The sequence below is a fragment of the Phasianus colchicus genome, chromosome 9, assembly GCF_987193195.1.
Source record: "Phasianus colchicus chromosome 9, bPhaCol1.hap1.1, whole genome shotgun sequence".
Lineage (NCBI taxonomy): Eukaryota > Metazoa > Chordata > Aves > Galliformes > Phasianidae > Phasianus > Phasianus colchicus.
The window spans coordinates 27001045-27021663 of NC_143444.1; the positions used below are offsets into that span (position 1 = coordinate 27001045).

Below are 20619 nucleotides of genomic sequence, written 5' to 3' on the forward strand. Positions count from 1 at the left end.
AGATAGATCACTTATGGCCTACCTGTGACTGGGAAGAAAATGAAACATTAGCTCATCTCTAGCATCTCTTAACGGAGTTAGCATTCGGCAAGACCCTGTTTTTCAAATTAAGAATATTCAAAGTTTTTACTCAAATCACAATTCTTACCTTAGTACATTTAATATAATTAAATTAATATCACAGGAATGTAGTTGTATTTAACTCATTTTCTACTCTACCTTAGACTGACAGTTTTGTCTCTTGAACACTGCATACATGAAATTTAGATTCTGCCAAAATATCTTCATACTGACCAATGGGTGCTGATACCACAGAAGGTAAATATGCCAAACTAACTTTAGAGTACAGCCTGTTTTTTCTAGATTTTCATACTCATTAGAAAGGTGTTAAACAGAAAATAAAGTGTATGCTTAGATCAAGTATTGTACAAGGTATTGCCTGTGAACAACATGGCTCATTCAAGCAAGTCAACTTTCTCCTTTAAAATATCTCAAAACTGCTTTTGTTACTGTACTTTACTAATTAAATATACAAACAGGAAAGAGGAAAAAGTCTTATATCCTTTTTTTTGCAGTTTTATTTTTCTTTTAAAAAGTTTTTTGGCACTACATAGTTCTGTAAAGAATAGAAGTGACAAATTTTTAAACACATGAAATCCCTTTCTAATTTTATTTTTTAGAACAATATATATAAAGTCTGAAGCAACCGAAGTATGAATACAGCTAATAGAAAATAAAGAACTTAATTTTAAAAATTCTCTCTCTTTACAGTTTATCAAGATAAAACAAAACACAATTCCCCTTAAAAATAGGGTAATAAAATAGATGAAATTTGTATCACTTCATTTTGTGATACTAGTAAAAACTATAGTTCGTATCTATGTACAAATGATACAGTTTAAAAACAGTCTTAAATAATCTTGTATCTAAACATGTTGCATTACGATTTTAAATCAGAACCTGAATTTTTTCCTCCCCTCCCTCCACCCACCCACAATCCCATTAAACTTCACTTTTTCTGTTGAATGTAATTCAGATTCAAGTGTGGGTGTCCTTGAGACAGAAGCGAGAACCGCTGGTTACTCTGCATCAGTGGACCAGCTAAAAGAAAATGGATTACAATTACTTCAGCAAGTTAAACATTTCTAATGGTGCTTGGCTATATTAAATTTATTAATCTTACTTAGAAATAAAGTAATTTTCTAGATTGACACAAATGCTATCTGTACGACTATCCCACTTAGTGGGACAACGCAGTATTACTTTAATGCTATGTCCAAAATTCCCTCAGAAAGTTTAATACATGAATTTATTACTTCAATCTTAGCTCTTCAACAAGAATAATGTCACAATATTAAAATGAGAGTCTCACTTGGAAACCTCACTACAGCCAACAGAGAAGAAGATTTGGTGCCATATCTCTCATTTTATACAGCAACACAGGAATCGCAGCTTCCAAGTAAAATTCGGGCATAGTTTTTCTCTTACTGGAGCCAAGGGTATTTTTCTTACTGTCCTTCTCAATCCTGGAAGATGCTGAACATCTTTACCTCACTAGCATTAGGAAGAGTTGAGATAAAGTCAGTCCTGAAGCTGATACAACTTTGATGACAGCACTGCTTTGATTGCAGCTGGACTACATAACCTCCAGTGGCTCCTTCCAACTTGAATTATTCTACAGTCCTGTAAGCTTTCATGTACGTAAGGCATTCCACAAGCAATGTACAAAAGACAAATAAAATGAATCAGCACAAGATTTTCTTCAAATTCTTAACAAACTCATGGGCAAATCATCTTAACCCTAGCAAAGCAGAGGTGGCTCTACAGCGAGACCAGCAGTAGAGGAAAAAGGCTGGAAGTGCAAGAGTGCAAGCTGATGCAGAGTTCAGAATTTGATTTAACCCCTTCCCTCCCCCAAAGATTTTAATCCATACAGGAAGCCAATAAGTGTGGATTTGACTCTTGAATTCATTATGGTTCGAGGGAGACTAGGCAAGTGAAACATGATTCCTTGGCTTGTAAAGCCTTTAAGACAGTAAAGAGACATGTTGCATGAGCTGTTGATTCACATACTGGTTCTAGTACCTTGAGGGTAGAAAGGTTTGTTCGGTGGATAGCTGGCATTTCCCTGCTGCATGTAGTTCTGAGGCATATTGTAAGGCCACGCTCCTCGGAAGAGAGGAAAATGGGTAGGGGTCCCATGGTCCCAAGGGACAGAAGGAGGGTTCATTTTACCAAACTGTCCTTGGAAACCCTGATCTATTTTTCAATTGAAAGGGAAAAGCACATTGCAAGTTGAAATAATTAAACAGTAAGTCACAAATACAATTTACATCTCAAATAACAGTTTGCAGGGCACTTAATGTGTCTAGTCTGATGTGCTACCATTTTATTTTTTGAGAGTACATCAATAAAAATTACCACCTAAATTACTTCATTATTCACTATAATAGAATTGATTGGTGGGGAAGACAGACTATGAATCAGTACTTAGAATCAAGACCTACAATTTCACAAATTCCACACACAAATTAATAAAGATTAGACTTTATGTCATTCTCATGACAAGAAATACAAGTTCTGAACAACTTCACTAACATCTGAGCCCAAACAGATCTTCACTATTGCTAACGTGAGACATGAAAAGTATTGTCTTGCAAGAAAGAACTCTCAAAAACTATACACTGAAAATCCACTAATACTTCTATGCTTAAGAAACTCAATACATAGTTGGTCAAGAGACCAATTTAAAATTGATTTCTAGAGAGAAAGATTAAAAACTTTCAAAATAAGTACGCAAATTATGAGCTATTCCATTCACAAATCTAGTATTACTGGTGAATTAAGCATGAGAAATCAAGCATCCAAGGAGGCATGGCACACAACAGCTTATGCAAAATGCTGTATTACTTCTGTTCTTTTTGCTTGTAGCTTCCAGTTTTTTAAGACACAATAATGCCCGCTAATTTAAAAATGTAGACAATGTACATTTAAAAATAAATAAATACATTTAAGTGACTAGTGCTTTCTCAGTATGTCAGCTCCCCTTCAGTTTAGTCAAAACTTTTAGGCAGACTTTCATTAAACTGAAGTAAGCTATAGGTTTAAAAATAGTAATGAAGCACGGCTCTGGAGTAGGCATAAAAAAAGTTATGTCTGAAAATTCTAACGATCCTACTTCTGATCAGATTGTCTACTGAAAAGAAAGCACATCTGTTCCTAAGTTCATGCAAGTCAAGACAAAGTTTTCCATGAACTTAGTCTTCCCAAGTTGTCCCATGCAAGTATAAAGTAGGCTCCCAACAAAGCAGACAGCTTTTTTGTCCATTTCTATGATGGACCTATCCAGTGACGTCACCTAAAATACCATCTAAGCCATAAGGAAAACAAAGCTGATTAAAATAAAAAAAGGAAAAACTCCAAGGCTGAAAACTAGGAAAAGGTGTGCAGTAAGTTTGAAAATAGTTTGAGGGGGAAAAAATACTGAGACTGCACAAGAAACCTGGGACTACTGTGAAGGCAAGATGGTAGTAGAAGCAAATATAATTGCAGAATCATAGAATGGCTTGGCTCAGAAGGGACCTCAAGATCACCAAGCCCCAACCCCCCTGCTGCAGGAAGGGCCACCAACATAATGAAACAGAGCAGAAGGAAACAGACCGAAGACAGAGACTGACTGGACTACATGACGAAAAATGGGACTACTTGAGGAAGGAGAATGAAGGAGAAACTAGGATTCAGCAGTTAGCCTGCAAGAAGACAGCTACTCAGGTGAGAAGAGTCAGATTGGAAGAAGGTGCTTGAGGATAAGTCAGGGCCGGCTGGGCATGGAGGAGAGGGCAGATGAGCCTGGACAAACAATTAAGATCAGAAATGATGGAGACTCAGGGACAAAGCACACTGAAAATTCAGCACGTTTGTAACAGCTCCTGTATCCTCAAGAATATTTTCTCCATTAAGCTTTAAATACAAAAACATGCAACCCCTGCACTTCAACAAATGCATTAAAAACTCACTGGTGGAGTACACCTCAGCCAACACTGTTGACTCAGATGAAAACCTACTGTTATTGTCAATTATTCTGTTAGTGCAGAGAAAAGCTGTGCAAGAGATTCCCAACTTCCACCCCTTGTGATGAACAACTGCCTCATCATGTTGCATTATGAAGATATATATATTTAAATACTGGAAGAGTTACACACTTAAAAGACCATTACATGCAAGTTCAGGGGCTGCCATTTTTTATGTTGCTTAAAAAACTATATGGGCTCTGACTCCTACATACTATTTTTCTCAGCCTCAAACGTACAGATGTACTTGGCTTTGGTATGAGGCAAAAGGCTGTTGCCCAGTTGTTGCAGGTAAAACATTTATGATGTATTCTCAGAAAATAAGGTCAATACTAAAGGAGTTAAATGAAGCAGAATAAACTATGGGAGAAAAGACTGTATAAAAACCATGTCATTATGCCTATATTGCACTACATACAAGAGGACAATGTGTCTGCACAACTGTAATTTTGCCAGTCTCTCAAATTCATAGGTGCAGTCTCAGCATTCATCTAATAATTTATACAGCATCATATACAGAAACTGCTTTTGTAAGCGTGTTCACAGAAATATACTTTAGACTCAAACAATTATTAGAACATTTCTCAGTTGAATGCATGTTTTCTCATGTGTTGCACAGCCATTAACGGCAAATAGGATCAACGATTAAAAGTTAACAAAGATCCAAGCTGCATAATTTTTTCCTAGAAAAACATTAAGACAATGAAAGTAATAACTTGGTTTCTTAAGCACTGTATTTTTAATACGAAACAAATTGGATGAGTTAGCTGTTTCTGTAACATTTAACATTTGTACACAAAGTGTGAGAGGTTTGATACAACAGAGAAGAATTACCTGAATTCCCCACAGTGCCATTGTTCACCAGTGAGTTTGGAGTCACAGGATTGTGCCAGTGTCCCTCATGAGAAGTGCTGGGGATTCCCATGGGCCTGGCAGCAGGCTGTGCAAAGATGATACTGGGATCATTCAAGCTTACACTGCTCTGGTTATTTGTGGTGCTGCTGCTGCCAGATCTCATAGAAAATGGAACATTTGTAGAATGAGGAGGGTTACCCGGTGCAGAGTGAATAACAGGCCCATGAATAGGCCACGAAGTGTTGGGAAGCTGAATTTGGTGGTGATGGTGCATCTGAAGCAGTCCCAGGTTATGCAAGGTAGAATACTGACCTGGGGGAGATTGGGGAAAGTTAAACAAAGACAGCTGGACCTGATGGGGTGGCTGTGCACCCTGCTGTGGTTGTGGAACGTGCTTAGACTGGGATATTGGTTGTGGCTGGGTCTGGTTAATGGAGGCTGGCTGAGAGGAATTCTGTGTAAATTGTTGAGGTTGTGGAGAATAAGATGACTGATGCGAATCAGACTGGAGGGAAAAAAAAGTATGTGTTTCTGATTAGTCCACTAGCAATTTAATAGTGTTTTCTCTAATAAGTACACAATGCATTCATTAGTCTATTCATTAAAAAAAATGCAGAGCACTCCCCAGCAATATCCCAACTACTAAGCCCAAGTTCCTGCTGGTTTAAACCAGCGCAGTTCAACTGACATTTGTTTTCCCCCATCAGCCTGCTAACATGGCCCATCCCACCAAGAACATGATTCTGAGCAAATATTAACCACAAGCTCTTCATTAGACTTTTTACACATCTGTTTCTCATTTTTAATCAGTCTTTCCCATCCTGCTTATTTATAGCCCAGAATCTCATTAAAGACTTAGCTTATTTCTAAATTGAGTAGTTCTTATTGCCACAGATACTTTAGTGATTCCAAAATAAGCTCTTATTATTTATTTAATTGTTATTTAATCTATTAAACAAGAAATTGAACTTTCCAGATCCTCCACATACTGATATCAGGTCATTGCTGAAGGCACAGAAACAGACAGTATTGCAGCATTTGCTATAAAAACTTATTTTATTTTTTATTTCTCTCTGAACAAGAGGAAAAATTTCTTTACTGTGACAGTGACTGAGCACTGGTTGCCCAGTGAGACTGAAATCTCCCCCTAGAGATATTCAAAAGCCATCTGGCCACAATCCTGGGTAATGTGCTCTAGGGAACCCCACTGTTTTGCTTGTTCTTGTAGTTCATGCTGGCAGACTCTCCTGTTATCACATCTGAACTAAAGTATGATTTACCATGCTTCCTATCTGTTTCTTGCAGTCCCCTCTTATACCAAAGAAAATCACAGTAGTCACAAACCCATGTGTACAGTACGTTAACAATAAGCTCAGTTTTACCTCCTTTAGTTACTCCAGAATATTGCCAGAAATAACTAAGCGCACAATTTCACAAGACACCCTAACCTGAATTTGACAGATACTGAAGTTGACCTTTCAGAACTGTGAGTTCTCATATGAAATATGACTATACAGTTTCCATATTGAAACATCATGAACAATCTCAAACAGACACTGCATTAGAAATCACAGATGTATTACCTGGCTAGGTAGAGTGCAATGTTGTCATTCTGAAATCCAGAATCTGCTAAACAAGTTTGGTCAAACCTATTCTAGAACAGCCCAAGATTCCTGGTTTGCTAAAGCTACTTACTTTGATACTGTAGCCAAATGGAACTTACACATTCTGAGGACTGTCTAGTGCGCAAGGGTCCTTCCACTTGCTGCTGGCTTACAGCCACTAGCTGTGAATTTACCATGCTTCGGACCAACTGGTTGCCTAATCAAAGAACAAAAGATTAAATAAAAAGCACAAGGTTATGGGTTACAGAATAATGAACATGGAACCAGGAATCAGTGACACTGTAAGCACTGTGTGACACAGCATAGGTAAATCAATTTAACTTCTGCCTTTAAGTGGAAAGCCTTCCATCTATTGGTAACAGCTGATAGTAATATTTACAGCAGCTAAAGACAACTTTTAATTCTGTGCAATACAAGTTCTAGTATGAACAGGTAAGAAAGGCTACTTTCAGAGATTTCCACACAATTGCTGTGAGTTGTGGGATTTCAAATCGCATTAGTAACAGCAAAAACTTTCTGGACAAATGGGTAAAAAAGGGATAATGGAATACAGAAAGCAGCAAGGTTCTCTCTGAAGTTCATTTATCATCTCTTTCCTTACTTGCTCAAGTACTGTAGACCTGTAAGAGCCTAATTTAAATGGGTTTGCAATTAGATTATATAACAGCGATTCAACAGCTTCCTAATGTATTTTAGAGTGTTACTTAAAACCACTGATTTTTTGTGAAAATACACTTACCTACCTCTCACACATGATGGAGGGTTAGCTAACATTTAACAAACACTTGGAAGAAGAAATGCATTCAATTATTAATTTGATTACCACACTAAACGTACCCAGTGTGAGTGGAAGACAAATAAATGCAAGGCACTGAAGTACACTATACTTAGTGCTAAGTACCTTTTTTTTTTTTTTAACCACCCATGCAAAGCCTGAATTTCAATAGATTCTACTGCCCTTGCAGAAAAAACAACACTTAGACTAAAAGGGTTCTTTTTGCAATCACTGAAACCATCATCAGCTGCAAAAATTTTGAAGATAATTACTAAGTCTGTATAGAAAGCTAGAAAGAATGGATCTCAGGACTTCAAAATGATATTAAGAACACAGAAGCTTTACTTACTTGGCACACTATTATTTCTCTGACGGGCCTGTTTGAATTCAGGACAATCTCTTCTAACATGACCCACATCTCCACAGATGAAACACCTCTTCTCTCTTGTTTCTCTATCATCTTCTTTCACTTCTTTTTCATCATCTTTCTCATTCTCTTTTTTCTTTAACCTAAATGGCAAGTTTTTATGAGCACAAATACAAAAACCACAGAGAAAAAAACTCTGTTATTACAATGGCATATGCAAAGGAAATGGTTACATAACCAACACCTGTACCAGCATATAAATAATTTAGGAATACCAGAAAAGGAACTTTCAGAATCTAATCTGGTTAATAACCTGTTTGTACAAACTTAACAAATTCAGAAACTTCCCAGTATCATCCAGAAGCTACCTGACTGCTGGTTCAAAACTATACCCACACTTAAGCAGGCTTAGCTTGCCAATTAGTTTGGGAGTTAATTTTATGCAACAATCCAACGGAGTCAGAATACTAGAAAAACAAGTTAACTATATTTTGTAGGTAAAGGCTCCTGACTGGACACAGAGTATTTATTTATAAGAGTGTATTTTAGCACCCTGAACCTAGACAGGATGTGAAAGAGAGCACTGAAGCTCTTTCAAACACTCAGAACTAATGCAAAAACACTGGAGAACTATCAGTGATCAGGAACCAAGACAAGAAACAAGTCTTCTTCCACATGATGTCTGTAGCATTGAGTATTATTTTGTGAGCTGTATGTACTATTCATGAGAGATTCCAGGTGGCTGCACTGCAGCAGCAGTTTCTGGAAAGAACAGATCACAACTCCTCCTGAGGTAGATAGAAGGAAAGAGGTGATGCAATTCAATGTGCTAGTGTTTGTGAGGAATGTATTACTGAGAGTCGCTGAAAGAAATGGTCAACCTGCGACTTTGGGGACCCAGTCCAGTTTCATGTATCTTGAAGTCTGAAGACTAAATAAATGGCTGTAATTAGTAAAGGACTTAGTAGCAAGAAAAGAAACAGAATCTTTGGAAGAATTATAGAGTACACAATTGAACACAAGGACTAAATGAAAAAGCCCAGACTTCAGTCTGTAACAATAAAACACTGATTCTAAGGGCTTTCGCAGGTTGTTAGAGGAGTCACACAACCTACACTGGATGGCTCACAGAAAATGTAAAGATGTAAAAAATACACAAAGTGTGAATTATCTGTCAATCCTTGATGGACTTTCTTTGGAGACATAAGCCTACCATGCAATAGGAATTCTTTTCTCCAAGAGTTTTGGAACAAATGACGTAATTGCAATTGATGTATGATCTTTAAGTGACTACACTAGTATGATATAATCCGCATCTAGATTTTAATAAATAAGACTTTAGCTGGCCTACAAAGGTATGTTACTATATAGAACAATTTGAATTGCCTTCCAAACATCACCAGTACAGGAAATCCATTTTAATATATCACAAATTGTACAATCAGGTAACAATACATGGTCCACAATTGAAAGTTTACGCTATAAAGGGTAACTGAGTGATTTAAATTTTAAGGTAAACATAGCAAAAATGTTAACATATGGACTGATTTTACCATACGTGTGCTTGAGTGAACACTTGAAAGACTTGAACGGATGATGATAAATAGCTTAAGAAAAACAAAAATATGAAGCTCTGATTTTCTATGCAATTCAGAGCATTTTCTTCATTTCTATTTAAACTGCAAATCTCCAACTCTCTCATGGTTTAATCTCAAAGACTGTAACTTTTAAGAAGTTAGCTTTGTGTATTACTTACCTCCTCCTCTTTGGACAATCTTTCATGTAGTGACCAATTTTTCCACAGACACGACAACATCTGTCATTGGGTGCCAATTCTCCATCTGTCAGCACTTTTGAGTCAAAAAAGTATTCCTATCAAAAAACATCAGACAGATACAATGTATAAACCACTCATTTTAAAAGACTAAAAAATGAAAAAAAAAAAAAAATAGACTTGCCTTATCTTTAGTTCACTAAATTTTATTGCCCCTTAGACAATACCTTTCCCTGGATAACTGCAGCTTTTTCAGAGAAGTGGAGCAGTAGAAAAGAGTTTGTTCTAAGGCTGAAGGCCAAATTTCCAGAACAGCCTATCCAGGCTCACGCTTTCTGCCTACCTTACACCTTCCCCAAGGTTCCTTACAGCATAAATGTAATTTTTTGCATGCAATACATTTTGGTATCTGAGTCACTGCTTGTATGCTTTCTAAAGCAGTCTATGTTCTGTCCCAAATATTGTGACTAAATCCCCCTAGACTGAACAAAGTTCAGGTGGGAAATTGATGAAGCATTCTTATTATTTGTATCACAACAGTACTCAAATGCTCCAATAAAAACATCATATTTTATTAGGCACAGCACAAAACAGAACACAGTAACTGCACCAATAATACAAATTCACAAAAACTGCAGATAGAGAAAGCAAAAAAATAAAATAAACGATCCTTACCATCCAGGTAGGGATGGAGGGAGATCCTTACCATCCAGGTAGGGATGGAGGGAGATCCTTACCATCCAGGTAGGGATGGAGGGAGATCCTTACCATCCAGGTAGGGATGGAGGGAGATCCTTACCATCCAGGTAGGGATGGAGGGAGATCCTTACCATCCAGGTAGGGATGGAGGGAGATCCTTACCATCCAGGTAGGGATGGAGGGAGATCCTTACCATCCAGGTAGGGATGGAGGGAGATCCTTACCATCCAGGTAGGGATGGAGGGAGATCCTTACCATCCAGGTAGGGATGGAGGGAAATAACAATAGATCGGTCTTCCTGCCTATCTAAGTTGCCAGCTCACATTCTAACAGGTTTTCCAGGAAAAACCTGGGGTTTTTTTGTTTTTTTTTTTTTTTAAATGTGTAAGATTTTAAAAGTTACTTGAGAACACAAACCCTATTCACAGCTATTTGTGATAACAGTCCTAAATTGTGTTAGAAAGCACCTTAACAAGCAGATATTAGTAATGTTCATTCCAGATGATTTACTTATACACAAAAATAGTTCTCTATTACACATAAATGATTGGAGCCTGTACCAGAGAGGAGTACATTCTTCATAACATGTCATATGAACTCCCAACAGAGACTCAGAATACAAATTCTGAAGGTCAGCTGCTAACAAAAAGTTGATCACCCTCCTTAAGGGACAGCTCTTTCTTTTCCACCCACTAGAAAAAATAAGTAAAATCACACACTTGTAATGTCTTGCAACTCTGTTTTCTTTGCTACACAAATACCTCAGGAGCAAAAGCTCCTGAAGATGTTCCTGGGCTTTAAATTGATTTTGTAGTCTTCAGCAATATTATGAAAAGTTTTTAAAAACCAAACTAAAATTTTGAAAACTTACAGCTTCCCTTCCAACAGTTGGGTAGAATGGGGTACCAAATAATTTCCTCCCATTGATAAATGCCTTCATTATGAAATTGGTCACTAATGAAGAAAGACAAAATTATTAGGAAAGAACAGAAAATGCACAACACTTTAGAAAACAGTGAACATTAATCATTAGGAGACATTGACAGCTTACTTTTCCTAGAGACTCCAGCACCAAGATTATGATTCAAGTCAAAAGGATCTGTGTAAAGACAGGGGAAAAAACAAAGCAAAGTTGGAAAAAACATGCGGCAACGTGAATTCTAATACAGAGAATTCCATTTCAAACGCACTCATAGAGCACAGAGAAGTACACAGCAAAGCGATGCTCACAACTGCAAAAACAGGACTAACTATAATAAAGTAACAGAACTTTACAGAGGTAGACTACAAGTTACGAGTCTAATCTCACTTTGTAAGGTGTAGGACTTGCAAACAATAGGTTTTTTAAACATGGTATTTTGCTTACATAAAGATCCTGTGCAACTATGAGAACAGATCCTGAAGCAACAGCATTCATCGCACGTGAGCATGTGAGTACCTTCAATAGCAATACATTTCGATGTCCACTGTTTCTCAAATGTAGTTAACAGCTTCTTCTGTCGGATGCTGATCACATATTCCTTGAAGTCAAATTCTTCAGTGTAAAATCGCAGCAACCCCAGCCAGAGTTCTCCAAGTGACTCAGTGTTCTTTCCAAGAGAAGGCAGACGCTTCTTCTACATGCAATTGAAGACATTAGGGCAACTCAGGGCTACCTTTACTAATTATCTCTATGTATATATTTTATACATTTACATAAGGAAGTAGACACTCATTTCAGCAAAACAGGTTTAAAGTGCAAAGTTGTAATCATATAGATATGGAAGTTCTCCTTTGTGTATGACACTGTTATAAATCAATCATTTTCTCATAAAAACGAGCCCTAAGGTTTAGTGACTCTTTTGAAATCAGAATATTACCAGTTCTTCCATGTCATCGAAGAAAAAGGCATTCCACCCATCTACCATTCTCTGTGGAATCTGTTTTCCATCAAATATCTGCCAAAACAGAGAGCGACACAGTTACCACTAAAATTTAAAAGTCACCATAAATATATCTGCAGTTGTTAAGAACAACACCAAAGTAGAAATTTTTCAATTTTAGCTATTATTTTATACACAGGCAGAATTTCCCATTGGTAAAATGCTTGAAAGTCATTCTGTATTATTGCTATGCCTCTTGCAAAGTACTTGGATATTTTATTTTGACTTGTTTTCTTATTTGTAAGGAACATGACTGAATTACGTCATTGAAATTCCAACATCCCTCTTGCCCACAAAATCTCTAAGGAGACTTAAGCAAAGTCAAAGGGGAAATTCCAATTTTATTTTAATATACTCTCAGGAATAGCAATAAAATAACAACTCTCAATCACTACTAAAATATTAGCAAGAAAGCCAGAGTCTCAGCTGCTACGTTAAAGCACAGATTTCTCATACGTGAATTTATGCAGCCTCTTTTTTTTTTTTTTTTTTTACATAAACATACCTCCTGAAGAACTGGAATAACTGGTGGATTTCTCTGTTGTAGAAAGTACAAAACCATAAGAATATAGGCATATGAAGACAGACTACCACGGGAGGCATCACCAATGTCGCAGCGCTGAAAAAAATACATTTTAAACAAAATACTGAATTTACATTCAATTTCAAGACTACTAACTATGCCAGTTAGCAAACATAACCCCACCACTAACAGAAAACACAGTCATCTTTTAAATAAAAACAGGTTTACAAAGTATGAAAAATAAACACCTTCAAAATCAAGTACCATCTGGAAAACTCAGCATCCATTTTTGCCTAACATAAAACCAGAAAACTTGTCAATAAGCAATCTTGTTTGTTTGTTTATAACGTTCCAAAGCTGAAAAATCCCATTAGAACTTGATTCAGACAGACACAATCAGATGGACCACAGTCAGCTTAAGAAAGAGTGTTTCTTCATATTAATAGCATTCTGCCATCTCCTTTCTTGTTGGCGTTAAGCAAAAGGTAAACTCAGTGGCATGGACATCACGCTGTACAAATAAGTATTTTCTTTGCATATTACCTTTGCAAAAACTTTCATTGTATAACCCAGATATTGCACTCTAGGATCAATAGCTGCATATGTAGCCAGCATTCTTGTATTATGTTGGGCCTGAAAAAAATTAAACAAGTGTTTCAATGTAATTTATGGTCTATTATAGCACAGTCCGCAGTTCAAGTACAGGAAATGCATAACACAGTTGGAGGACTAAAAACCCACACAGCTATTCCCTAACATTCACACAACTTTTCTGTCACAAATCTGAAATATGAAATCGGGAGAGATGAATTCAGAAGCATTTGCAAAGATGTTCTGCACTCCATGCTGCTGCTGTGCCATCCTGTTATACAGCTGGGCTTGAGGTAAAGACAATGATGGAGAAAAAAAAAAAAAAGGAACAAAAATTTTAATTTTGGTCTCAAAATTCTTCCTTCATATGATTACTCGAATGAATTATAACAAACTAAAAAGCTTTTTTTGAAGTCAGACAAACAAACAGATACTTACCAGTGTATTGTATAAACTGATATCTCCTTCTAAGCCACTTCGTCTGTGTTCAAATTTTACTATAGGCACTTTGGCTGTTGTTATAGGCAAGATGTTTCTCAGACCTGGAGAGGCAACACTTTAGTACATAAAACATTTCTATTAACTACACATATGTTAAAAGTAAATATAAAACAAACAATACTTTTAAACACTTACCTGGATGCTTCTTAAGAACTTTTGCCAAACCTTCTATTATTTCTTTACAGTTCAGTTTCTAGGAAAAATAAATGCCACAGCTTAAGATGTTTAAACATGGGTTCTATCTCAATAAGCATATTTACTTACCATCAATCACACATCTCATAAGTACAAAGTACATCTCATACATACATCTGATATGTACAGAAAGAAACAATCTATAAAATAACACGTGTATTTATGTAAAATGGAGTCTCATACACAGAAGTGTGTACTTTTACAATGCACTAAGTGTTATAGGGTGTCAGAACTAAAATAAATTATATTTTGCTTTAATGGTGTAGAGTACAAGTTTATATGCTACAAGCAGAATCCCACCTGCTCTGCTTACAGAAGCCCTAACTGCATTAAACACATCAGGAAGTCTTGAATTTCAAATAGTAAACTTTATCAAGTTCAGAACTCTTACCTCTGCATTTTCATGGCCTTCTAATGTCATGCAGATATCTAGATCACTGTCCCGAAACCCAAATCCATTCTTTGAAGAGCCAAACAAGCAAAGTCTAGCTTTATCTAATCAAAAATGTAGAACAAAAATAAAAATAAAACTCTGCTACAGTTTAACAATAAATCTTTACTATGGAATATCTCTCAACTGAGATGCACAAGTGTACATAAAAATGAGCTTTAGAGGGAACCTACAACATCATTTCTAACATTTCATTGTTGATGAAGGACAAAGCATAATAATTTTCAGTAACTACAGGAACTAAATCAGAAAGAAAAACAGTGCTCTAGCACTGCTTTATAACTTCTCCAAAAAGTCACTTCTCATCTCTGTGCCTTGAATGCCATTTCTGTAGTAAGATACTTCTTCCTACTTTATAAAAGGGATGTTAAGATACAAGCTGAGTAAGATTTCCAAAACACTCAAACATTGGTGACTAGGCAACAAAAGTACTTGGATAGCAATCCAGATAATCCTAAACCCAACTGGCCCAGGCCCTTTTTTTTTTTTTCTTGACTTGACTGTGAAAGGACTGTATCTGCATTCTCTCTCTTGATGCTTTTCTGACAATAACAGGACTTTCCCATGGAATACCACAGGGCATTTGTTAAGTTTAGAAGCCTACAAGACAGGTTCACATGCAGAGGAAAAGAGATGCCACTCCTTCAACAAGGAAAATTAGCATTAATGATATAGATTAATTTATCATGTTCTGGAGAACTTCAGTGAAGAAATATTATCAAGAATCACTACCTACTGCTATATACATACCATTATACTCTTTACGAATAAATCTTTCCAAACTTGCCAGAATTTGTTCTCTGTTTTGTTGCTCAGATAAAGGAGGAGATAATTCATCTAAGTAAAAACAAGTTAAAACACAATCAGACATGACATTCTGCTACCTTAAAAATCCTTTTTCAGCTAATTACAAGCATCAGATTGGATATATTTTACTTTTTCTTAACTTTCATCAACAAAACATTTTCTTTGATTATCAATTAAAATGTTTTTATTTCTTTTTATGTTGTTATTAGAGTTGCTAGGATTTTATTTCCGATGTCTAATTTTTCTGGAGTTACTCACATATAGGCACCCAGAAGCAGCTTTTCCTTGAAAGTGACAGAAATTAATAAACACAAAAACCAGTTTTGCCCAGAGCCTAATTTCTGAGGACACCACCAACTTCTTACCAACCCAATAAAATTCTTGTACAGTATTAGTTCCTCAAAATGAGAAACTGATAACACAACCATCACGTATGAGAGAATAAAAATACTGGCCAGTTTGTAGCCTAAGGTACCTAGAAGAACAAATTCTCGATGAATCTACTGGATTTAGTCATTTAACCCTTCTGTCCTTTTTTTTTTCTCCCCTCCAGATTACACATTACAGTTCACAGTGGAGTGCAAATGCTTTTCCAACTTACCAAAACATCTCTTACACACTATATCAAGTATTTCCCGAAATCGGTCTGTCATTGGTGGTAGTGGTTTAAGATCAATTTTCTTAAAATCCTCAGGGCAGTCATTTTTGGAATGTCCATCCCGTTTGCAGATGCTGCATACTATAGTTGGAGGCTTTTAAAAAAAAAAAAGCAACAAAAGAAATATAATAATTATACTATTAAGATTATTCAGTAGATCCAACAATTTAATTTATCTTACGCAGGCAAAAATATTTAATATCTCGACAGTTACACAGTCTTTACAAAGAACATAAGCACCTAGGAATTCTACAATAAGGTAGAAGAAGTGAAAAATCAGAAAGCTTTGCTTAAGAGTGGTACACCACACTGTCTAGTCCAAGCAGCACATGTTTTCAGAATTTTTCAGTCCTGAGTAAGAGGTACTCTGAAAATACCAGAGCTACCATTCGTAACAGAGACTGGAACAACAAGTGGACAACCTTGTTGCCCACCCATTCTAAATTTTAGTTATCTGAAAGTAACAGCCCACTCATACGTGACCAGCTTAAATACACGACTGCTTAAATACACCACTTACCTTTCCTGAAGTCAAAATAAACTTATCAAACACATAATGCATTTCTTCTGTAGAGAGTCTGCCTTCATCTTTGAGATCGTGAGCTTCCACCATTGCTTTGCAGTTGTGCGAGGTAGCTGGTGTGCCAGTGCACTTGTTCTGAGAAGACTCCGTTACCAAACTCTGTCTACTTTCAGCATCAGAGAATTCATTACTAGAATTTGTGTCATAGGACTGATGTTCACTGCAGTTACAATGGTGGCTCAGCTCACCTTCAGTCAGACAAACTTCTGAAATATCTAGATCATCTCTCTCTTTAAGTGATTTTTGCTTTAATTCACAGCACTCATTAGAAATAAGGGATAACACTTCTTCTTTGTCTTCCTCATAACTAGAGTCCAATGTCGAAAGTAGCAAAGAGTCTCTGTTCTTCAAAGTGTATCTTTTGGCTTCTTCCATTTCATTACATTCAAGTTCATTCTCTGGTATGGTACATGCACTTCCTATGTTTTGTTTATCTACAATTTTATCCCCTTGTGGAAGGCAACAGTTGGTTACAGACTCTTCAGATCTCATGGATTTCTTGTTATTAATTTTCCCTTTCTCTTTCTTTCTGGTATCTGGCTTGGATTTAATCCCATCTTTACTTTGTGGACATGCAAAATATTTATATGCTGTCCTAAATCGCTCCAGGATGTACTCAAAGACCATCTGGCTATTTAGACTTCGTGCAACATTCCTCTTTAGTGCAAAGGGATCTAGGAAGAAAAATTGCAATTTCTTTATTAATATTTAATTGCTCAATTTCAAATAGCTATTCCAGACTAAAGTAGTTGAAATACCTAAGTTATGATACAACAGTTAAAAATGAGAGATTCTTATAACAAAATCCAGAAGATTTGGAGACAATGTACGGCCCACAACTCTTGGATTTCCTCCATATAAATCAACACGTGGACATGAATGGCGAGCAATCACGAGCTATCCTAAATAGTGTTATTTTATAAAAAACAAAAATCAACAACAACACAAGTATTATAGACCATTGTATTATGGTCAATTTCTAATCTAGAAATGAAAATAAACCTACATTTATTTTGCACCTTTGTAGTCCTGCCTGCACTTTTTTCCTCATTAGAGAAGGATTTCAATTTCACTGAATTAATTTCTCTAAAAGAATTGTCCTAACATTAAGGTTATAAGCACTACATGAACCAGTCTCGCCAGTTTCACTCTTAGTCCTTACTAGCAATTTCTAGAGCAAATACTTTTCTCCAAATAAATGAGCACTTGCATAGCTGTTGTAAGTTTGCCTCTGAAGATTCTATCAAACTGAGATTCTGTCAGTCACTTCACAATTTCAGTTACAAGTTTAACATCAGAAACAAAGCAAAACAAGATGACAACAACAACAATGAACAACAAAACCACTGAAAAGTAGCAGGCATCAACAACAGAATGCAGTATCTTTTTGAAAAGAGCTTGCTATTTCTTTCTCAAGAATTTGTTCTTTCATCCTGCAGGTTTTAGTTTCTCAGATGATAACTGTATACAAATGATAAATGTATATAAAGTTTTAAAACTTTCTCATTGAACCTGATTAAAGAAGAAATTGAAGTCACAGGAGTGATCTTGAGACCCATCTGCCTCAGCAATTCACTACTTTTTTTCCTCCTTGTACCTCACTGACTGGTCCATTAATGTTCCTTTAGCAACCGATTCCTTGCCACCATGACGTAATTCTCCTTATTCCCTCTATCACCTGATGTATGTTTCAAAAAACAGAATTTATCAATAGATCTCCAAAATTCATTACTTATTCTTTTATAAAAATAGAACTTAAAGTGGTTTCTTAGCATTCCTCACCTCCCAGTTCTCTTATTCTTAAGACCAATTCAGAATGCTATGCAGTGCTGTTACTTTCCCTGTAAAGTATCATTTACACATTTTTCTGAGGAACAGAAATAAACATGCCTTCCAGCTATAAAGAAGCAATAGACAAAACAATTTCCTTTCTTTGCATTTTTCCCCCCACCATACATAACTAAGGTTATATATCACTCAATCCTCCCCATAAAAGCACTCCCCTTAGACACATTATTTAGGCCATGAAGCACAGTCTATGACATGTTATTCAGTTTCACAGTATGGAAATACTGTCAACAGGGAAAGGGGTGGAGGGGTTACTTTAGTGGGTTTACTCATAGAATGGCTTGGGTTGGAAGAGACCCCAAGGATCAAGCACCAGCTGCTCCAGTTCACCAAGATAAGAGTTAACCTCTCTACTCAGCCTGCATTATATCAGAGGAAATAAGTTAATAGCTGTTAACACTCAACATGTGGCTTTGGAAATGCAGACAGACGTGCTGAGAATTCATAAATATCTGTATTATCAAAAAGGAAAAAAATGATGGTTTACAATAATAATGTTTATAGAAATGAATGAAAGAAATGAAGGCAACAACAGAATGGTAAGAAACAGTGAAATCTGCACTTTGTTTGTAAAGGACCAGAAATCGTTGTGCTATACAGAAAACTGGTCTTCAAACAGTTTAAACAGCAGACAAAATACACCACAAAAACAATCTACTTTCCCATTGAATTACTATTCCTACTAATATTATTTAGTTTGTTGTCTAGACATGTTGTAACAGACTTGTATTGGGTAAATAAAAGATGATAATGCACAGACTACAGAATGAGAAAAAGGTATCATCCTACCTTCAATGGCTATTCGCCTTTTAGGCCAGTTCTTGTTCTCTCTGGTTAAGAGTTCTTGTACCCGTATGCTGATGACATACTCCTCCAAAGCAAATTCCAGTGTGTAAAACTTCAACAGTTCTAACCACAGTTGCCCCAGTGAAACTTGGTGAGGGGTTTTGAATGCTAAGAGAGACTGAAATAGACAAGAGTGCTCAGATGCTATAAGATACGCAAATTCCAGTTTTTTTCTTGGTTGCATCCAACATTAATGTTTAAAGATCCACAACAGAGCTAAGATATGGAATGTGAATTTCAGTGAAATAAAACCGCTGACTTACATTGCCGTGCTTCTCCTTCGCATTACTTTGGTTGTCCACTTCTGAGCTTGTTACCTTCTTACCACCACCTTTTTGCTGTTCAACTTTACTTTTACCTTCTGCTCCAACTGAGTTTTTTGCTGAACCATTTGTTGACGGTTTGTACTCCCACCGTACAAACTCATCTTCTTCTATACCTTTCAGCTGGTGGTCGTCTGGCTTCTTTGAATCAAAGCCTTCAATCTAATAACAATTAGAGTAGCTCTGAACAAAGACTGCATATAATACGTACAGACAAAGACTTCACCAAAAGTAACAAGGACAACTATCATATTTATCCCTCTCAAGAATAACTGATGACAGATAACTAAATTAAAGAAGAAGGATTTCTCCTTCCTCCAAAATACAGCATGGTACAGTTGCACAGGCTACAGCAGCTGTCAGCTGCACGAGGATTAGATACCCACATGTTCTATTTACAAATTTATAAGGCAAACAAATTCTGTGCATATTATGACCTTTTAGTATACTGAAATAACCTTATAATAACTTAATAGTAGGAGTACTGTATTATCAAAACACTTACCCAATTGCCCAAATAGGATGGTAAAATAGGTGGTTTTCTTTGCTGAAGAAAAAATATCACCATTAAGGCAAAGGAATACGAGGGAATTCCACCTTCAGCCTGACAGTCAATGTGGCAGAGCTATAACAGAACATATCATTAATTTTCTGATACAACACCAGCATTTTAATTTAAAATATATCATAAAGGGATAAATATTTAAGAAGTAATGTGACAAAATCAAACACAAAACTGTTTATCTCAAAAACTGCAGTAAACAATGTAATGCATTTTGCTTTATAAGTGCAGACAGGAAATGGCAAAGTAATATAAGCAATTCTCAGTCATCTACTGCTCATTTGTAACTCAGATCGTTACACAACACACTTATTTTCTTGTAGCATTAGGCACATTTATAAGCACACATCAGTCATGCCATGCACAGGGAAAATGCAAGTTATAATAATTCACACAGTGTCTCAGTTATACTATTTTATTTTCTCTTATTCTTTTCACTAGCTTCACATTTTGTGATCGTGGGACATATTTATGTTCTAAATATGTCAGGTATTTGTTTTGTGCAACGTCTCACGTATGGAGATTCCATACATCTGGTTGTAATCGATACTGATCTCTCTCATGAGAACTAATGAGAGATGTAACATGTCAGACTTCAAACAGTTCTCTGTAGTTTCTATTCCTGTTTCTCTCTATGTTGCAGA

General features: G+C 36.3%; 1 protein-coding gene across 8 annotated transcripts in view; it reads right to left on the minus strand.

The window, feature by feature from the left end:
- Window positions 1-20619, minus strand: part of TUT4 (terminal uridylyl transferase 4) — a 66940-nt gene that overhangs the window by 1533 nt on the left and 44788 nt on the right. For 5 of the 8 annotated variants that reach the window (XM_090146672.1, XM_090146673.1, XM_090146671.1 and 2 more), the window contains 22 exons: window positions 19919-20038; window positions 19354-19575; window positions 19034-19208; window positions 16334-17070; window positions 15757-15907; window positions 15099-15185; window positions 14289-14392; window positions 13838-13895; window positions 13640-13743; window positions 13154-13243; window positions 12593-12706; window positions 12025-12102; window positions 11604-11781; window positions 11217-11264; window positions 11037-11119; window positions 9449-9564; window positions 7675-7835; window positions 6649-6746; window positions 4905-5430; window positions 2086-2259; window positions 1014-1101; window positions 23-95 (listed from right to left, as the gene is read on the minus strand). In XM_090146672.1, coding sequence (XP_090002798.1) covers window positions 59-95; window positions 1014-1101; window positions 2086-2259; window positions 4905-5430; window positions 6649-6746; window positions 7675-7835; window positions 9449-9564; window positions 11037-11119; window positions 11217-11264; window positions 11604-11781; window positions 12025-12102; window positions 12593-12706; window positions 13154-13243; window positions 13640-13743; window positions 13838-13895; window positions 14289-14392; window positions 15099-15185; window positions 15757-15907; window positions 16334-17070; window positions 19034-19208; window positions 19354-19575; window positions 19919-20038 — 3549 coding nt within the window. In that variant the 3' untranslated portion in view covers window positions 23-58. Of the gene's footprint in view, window positions 1-22; window positions 96-555; window positions 1102-1550; window positions 1691-2085; window positions 2260-4904; window positions 5431-6648; window positions 6747-7674; window positions 7836-9448; window positions 9565-11036; window positions 11120-11216; window positions 11265-11603; window positions 11782-12024; window positions 12103-12592; window positions 12707-13153; window positions 13244-13639; window positions 13744-13837; window positions 13896-14288; window positions 14393-15098; window positions 15186-15756; window positions 15908-16333; window positions 17071-19033; window positions 19209-19353; window positions 19576-19918; window positions 20039-20619 lie in introns of those variants that run through there. The other 3 variants (XR_016469315.1, XM_090146675.1, XM_090146676.1) reach the window with 3 other exon arrangements.